This window comes from Cystoisospora suis (genome assembly GCF_002600585.1).
Source record: "Cystoisospora suis strain Wien I chromosome Unknown contig_8261, whole genome shotgun sequence".
NCBI lineage: Eukaryota > Apicomplexa > Conoidasida > Eucoccidiorida > Sarcocystidae > Cystoisospora > Cystoisospora suis.
The window spans coordinates 1-5,702 of record NW_027161043.1 but is presented as its reverse complement, the minus strand read 5'-3'; the positions used below and the strand labels follow the sequence as shown (position 1 = coordinate 5,702).

The following is a 5,702-nucleotide window of genomic DNA, read 5'->3' as shown; positions in this document are numbered from 1 at the left end:
GAAGGAGATAGGTAGTGCCAAGAGAATTCACACAGCTGGAATATGCGGCATGCCTCTTTCTTGCGGTCTTCCGTTCACTTCAACTCAGCATTCATTCCCTCCTGTGTTCTTTCTGTCTTGATCTGAAATTAGAAAACAAGAGGAGAGTGATCGTCTTATACACGGGAAGAGAGAAATTCAAAAGGAAACACGTCATCTTGTCGTCGTTCGCAAGACCACCTCAGAGACACCTTCTTCTTCTAGGCTCTTTTCCTCTTCTCTTCTCTAATCCTTTTTACCACCTACCATCGAAGCTTTCTTCGTTTCTTTCTTCATACGTCCTTCTGGGTCTCTTCTTTCTTCTCTACAGTGCTTCTTTTCTTCTTTCTTTCCCTTGGTAAACTCGAGACAGAGACAAACAAAGCAATTCATTCATTCAATCAGTCGACTTTAATGTCTTCTTTCTAAAGCATAGCGAGCGGAATGCGGACAGGAAGGGAGTCACTACTAACTTCTCTCTCTTGATAAGACCTCGAAATCTCTCTCCTCTTTCTCTCTCACAAATTCAACGACTACATACTCTCCTTCGGGACTTCTCTTCATTTCGTATTCTTTCTCTTTCTTTCTTTTCGCAAATTCGATTTCCTGAAAGTCGAATCAGTCGCTCATCTTTTTCTTCCGCTTTTCTCTCTCTCTCTTGGATCTTTATCGTTATCCAATTCTGTATCTTCTGTCCTCTTCTCTTTTCCCTCTCGTTAAGCTTTTCATATCTTTCAGAGAAGCTTTTGCAGACCTTTAAAAAAGCCTCAAGAAAAGAAAGCTGTGAGTTAAGCGTGTTTCACTTCTCTCGAATCTCCCTCCTCTATTTCTTCTTTCTTTTCTTCGTACTCCCACTAGTGTGACCTTTCCTTACTTACTGGCTCGTGGCGAGAGATTCCTGTTTCAAGAAGAGAGAAGCGAAGTTATGCTTCTTGATCGAATGAAAGAAAAGAAAGAAAGAAGAAAGAAAGGAACAGAAACGACAATCTCTTCTGTATTGCGAATGAATATCTCTTTTTCTTTATCGAGGTGTGATTCTTAGGCAGTCTCTCCATTTTCATATCGCCGTACATCGTCAAGTGTATGTACACCTGGGTCTAGTCAGATAACTTCTTTCCCTTCCTCTTGTTTCACCTTCTTGTTCTTCTCCCTACTGTATAGAGTGATCTTTTGCTTTACACTCTTCTTCTGTCGAGAGGAGAGCGGCTGTCTTCCTAAGACTTTTCTTTCACCCTCTATCGTTCGTTCCTCTTCTTGGATCGAATCTGAGAGCTTGAAAGTGCTTTCTCTCTCCAAGCTTCACAGCCTCTCTTTCCCCCGTATCTCCTTCTTCTTCTTCTTAACATACATCTAGCTATTTGTCTATTCAGATCCATATATATATATATATATCTCGTGTATGCGTCCATCTCTCTGTCTTTCATTGGTATGTTGAGCGGTTTCTATGTGGCACGTACATACAACACGCCTGGGGCACATACGTATGTGTATATCTATGTGTCTATATGATGGACTCACTTCAGGCACTGTTTTCTCTTTCTAGCTTTTGAAAAGTCTTTCTCCTGTCTCTTATCTTTTCTCTCTTTTCTTCTCCAGTCTAAGAAAGAATCTCAAGGAAGAAAGCTCAAGAGTCGCAAACGGACTTCCTTTATCGTCATCCTTCTTCTTCTTCTTCCTTCTCCTCCTCTTCTATTTTGTGTGATCTTTTTTCCTGAGGTTTTACGTGTCTCTTCATTAAGGAAGAGCTTCTCTCTCTCTTTTCTTGCTCAGAAGAAGAAGAAGAACGAGACTTAGGGGACAACAAGGAGAAGAAAGAGGGTTCTTCATCTTCTTCGACGGATTTCTTTCTTTCTGCGGTCGAAATGCTAGGTGTTTTGTTTATCTCCAGAAGGGTCTTGATACTTTGCTTCCAATGACGGGAAAGGGAAGAAGACACGACGGAATCGAAGAGGCGAAGTCTTCTTTAACAGATTAACAGAATTCCTTCTGTGCGCATGTCGATCAACTCAACTGAGGTGTACATACACTTCAAGAAGTTCCTACAGTAGTATGTGTGGATTTTCCCCGTACTGAAGAATTCAACTTCATTTCAAACTTGCCTTTCCTTTTCGTAACTTTTTCTTCATTCTTCATACACACTGGCTCTTCTTTTTTCTCCCTGTGGGGCGCCCCTTCTCTTGTCCCTAGATTCTTTCTTTCTTTCTTGAGAAGATGGAGCTCATGAATAGCCCTCGTACTTCTTCACATCAGCAAGGTTTTTCTGCTCCTGTTCCTTCCTCTCTTTTATCCCCTAAAGAAGGAGAGAACAACAAGAAGAAGAAGAAACACGGAGAGGCTCTTGACGGAGGGCAGCTTATCCAAATCATCGATTACGAAGGAGATATTGTGTAAGAATCTTCTCACTTCACTCTCTCGCACATCTCTCGCTTTGATACCGACTTCGTCTTGACGAGAAGGAGGTGTATGTACACCTGGGTTTCGAGGTACCCCTCACTCCTTCTTCTTGTTATGATCCATCATTCCATACAGGAACACTTCGAGTTTCTTTTCGAGAGATCTTTACTACAAGAATGAAGATTATGTCTTCTTTATCGCTTTAGTCCTGAGGAGGATCCTCTTGAATTCACTTAAGAAGGGGGAGAAAGAAAGCGACGCTGAGATGGAGAAAAGATAAATGCTTGGATGTTTGTGTTTTTTCTCTTTCTTCGGGTGTATAGACACCACCTCGTTTGGTGTCTTTCTGTCAAAAAAGTGTCAGATTCTTCTTCTTTTAATTCTGTGATAATATCGACTTTTCTCTTTCTATAACCACCGACACAGGACCAGTAATCTATAGTTACGCGTGTGTATTTATGTTTCCTCGTTTAGTGGTATGTGTGGAGATGCATGCACTGGTCTTTAAGATCTAGACATGTATGATGAAAGACCAGTGAGTGGACGAGACTGGCGAGTGATTTCAGGTGTATGTACACCTCTGGGATGAAGATATATCTGTATACACTCACATAGAAACAGGTCAGAGGAGAGCTTTCTTTTTCACGTCGGACAGTAGTTCACATCTATAGATATTTAGAGATGCACATCTTTCCTATACCTTTCTTTCTTGAGTTCTTTTCTCTTCTACGTCCTATTACATTTGCACTCCTTTCCCTTCACCTCACACATCATTAAGACACACATCTGTCTGTCTCCCCTCTATCCCCTCATCTCTCTTCCTCTCTCTGTATGTACTCATGTACATAGCCACCATACACATACTTCATAGGTATCTGTCCGTATATGCATATGAGAAAGAGATCTGTCGACGCATATACATATACCGATACACAGATATATATGCATAGGATTCGGAGGATCTGTGTACGACGATGCTGGAGAGCACATATATATATATATATATGTGCAGCGAGTCTTCGTGTATGTGTCTATCGGTAATATAAAGGTCTATATATATATATGCATATGTCTATAGATAGTCATAGACGCATAGACGTGTATGTGTGGGTATTGTGTGTAGATGTTTATGTAAGTGTGCTTGATATGCATCATGACAATAGTGAAGAGATGTGAAGTTTCATCCTATCCTATCCTATCCTATTGCCTCTCTTCTTTTTTCTTTTCTTTTCTTTTTCTTGTGCGTTTTAGAGCAGATTTGGACTCGTGGATCTCCAAAGAGAAATTGCGAGATGTGGGCTTTAACTTCAACGTCGTTACTATCCTAGGCTCTCAGTCTAGTGGCAAAAGTACGTAGCCCACCTCCTACCTACCTATCTACATATCTACCTATCTACCTACCTATGTACCTTCCCTCTTCTTGTACCTTCAACTCTTTCTCTTCTCTTCTTTCTCTTCTTCTTCTTCTTCCTATTTTTCTTTTTCTGTTTCTTTGTGTGTGTTCCTCTTCTCCTTCGTCTTGGTAGCTGTCTCTCTCTCTCTCATTTCTTCTTCTTCATTTTCACTGTTTGGGGTGTCTTTGGCTCGACATATTTGTATCCGGTCCCGTAGACATATGCATGCACATATATGCCTTATCTGTTTAGTAGCTTGTAGACTATGGAGGTACATGTATCTATCTCCATATAGACTCAGCAGAGCGCTGGGTGTACATACACCTCCAGTATGTAGGTATATATCCATATATGAGAAGATGTACATGCAGAGATCCATATGTGAAGAGTAAGCTTTGATATTCATGGATCAAGAGAGTGTAGGAAGTTTTCTCATCTTCCTTCTTCTTCTTCCTTCTAGGAATGTCGATAGCTCTGTGTACGGAGGGTAGAAAAGAATTCTATATGAAGATCTAGATAGCTATGTGTATTTCTGTGTCGCCTCTATCTCTAAGGATATCTCTATGTAGTCGATATAGACATATCTAAGTCTCTCTCTCTTTCCTTTCTCTTTCTTTGACATACACCTCTTTCACTTGTAACTTCGAGCTCTCGTATCTCCTCTCATTCGTTTCTTTCGTGCTCTCTCTTTCTTTCTCAATCCTTCAATCTATCCATGGTGGCTTAAGGCAGAAGTAGGCGTCTTGTTCCTTTCCTCCACTAAGGAAAGACAGTCTTTTCTTTTTCCGCACTTGTGAATGAGGCAAGATGTCTCAAACTTCAAGCCCTCATGATAAGACACTCAACAGAAGAAAAAGAAAGAAAACCTCCTCCTCCCCCTCTTGTCAATCAGTCTCTTTCTCTCTCATCCTTTCTTTCTTTCTTTCTCATTTTTTCTTTCTTTCTTTTTCTTTGTTTCTTTGTAGGTTCATTGATGAATGCGTTGTTTGGCTGCAACTTCCAAGTGATGGATCACGTCCATGGCCACTCGCAGACAACGAAAGGCATTTGGCTCGGCCGGGATGGCTTCTCGCGTCGCTTAGATGAGAATGGCATCTTTTCCTCTTCTTCCTCTTTCTCTGCAGATTCGCAGGGACAGGAGCAGCCTACTTTAGTGGTAGATGTGGAGGGCATAGATAGCCGAGAAAGAGGGGAAGATCGACAGACCTTCGAGCATCGAAGCGCCCTGTTTGCCTTAGCTTTAGCCGACTGTTTATGCATTAATGTGTGGTATCATTCCCTAGGGAATTTTACTGCCTCGGGCTACGGGCTGCTAAAGACCGTCATGCAAGTCAACCTAGAGCTCTTCGCACAACAAAAGAAGTAAAAAGAAACCTCCTCCTCCTCCTCTCTTCTTCTTCTTCTTCGGCTTTAAGGTGGAATGAATGATGCTTTCTACTCTATCATGGTGGTCTTCTTCGTTTTGTGTGTTTCGTTTTGCCGCTGTATAAGATCACCGAGTCTCAGTCGATGATACTAGTGAGGAGAATAGGAAGAAGCATCAGTATATAGGGGAAGAAGAAAAGAGGTCCTTCACAAAAGAAGAAAAGTCTTTTTCCTTACATGGATGGATTCTTGTGATGCGATAGAAGCAAGGAGGATTTCAGATGAATGAGGATTTCGTTACGTGTAGGAGTCCTATCAATCATAATTAGGAGGGAGAGGAGGAGGCTTACTAGATGAAATTCACATACACCTCTTTTCTCTCTCTTCTTCTTTTTTCTCTTCCTTTTCATCTTCTTCTTTTCATCCTCCTGTTTCAAACGGTGATGTTCCTCTTTGTGCATGTTTCTCTCCTCTATGCCCTTCCATCACCCCTTCTCATGCATGCGATGTGTCTGTCTGTCTGTCTGTACA

At 41.4% G+C, this 5,702-nt stretch overlaps 1 protein-coding gene across 1 annotated transcript; it reads left to right on the top strand.

The window, feature by feature from the left end:
* Positions 1-248: 248 nt before the first annotated feature.
* Positions 249-5,172, top strand: CSUI_010770 (root hair defective 3 gtp-binding protein; the record flags this gene model as incomplete). The annotated part of the gene is made up of 4 exons (XM_068070871.1): positions 249-801; positions 1,615-2,405; positions 3,664-3,761; positions 4,772-5,172. The coding sequence occupies exons 2-4, from the start codon at positions 2,230-2,232 to the stop codon at positions 5,170-5,172; spliced, it is 675 nt and encodes a 224-aa protein (XP_067917152.1). The 5' UTR covers positions 249-801; positions 1,615-2,229.
* Positions 5,173-5,702: the final 530 nt, after the last annotated feature.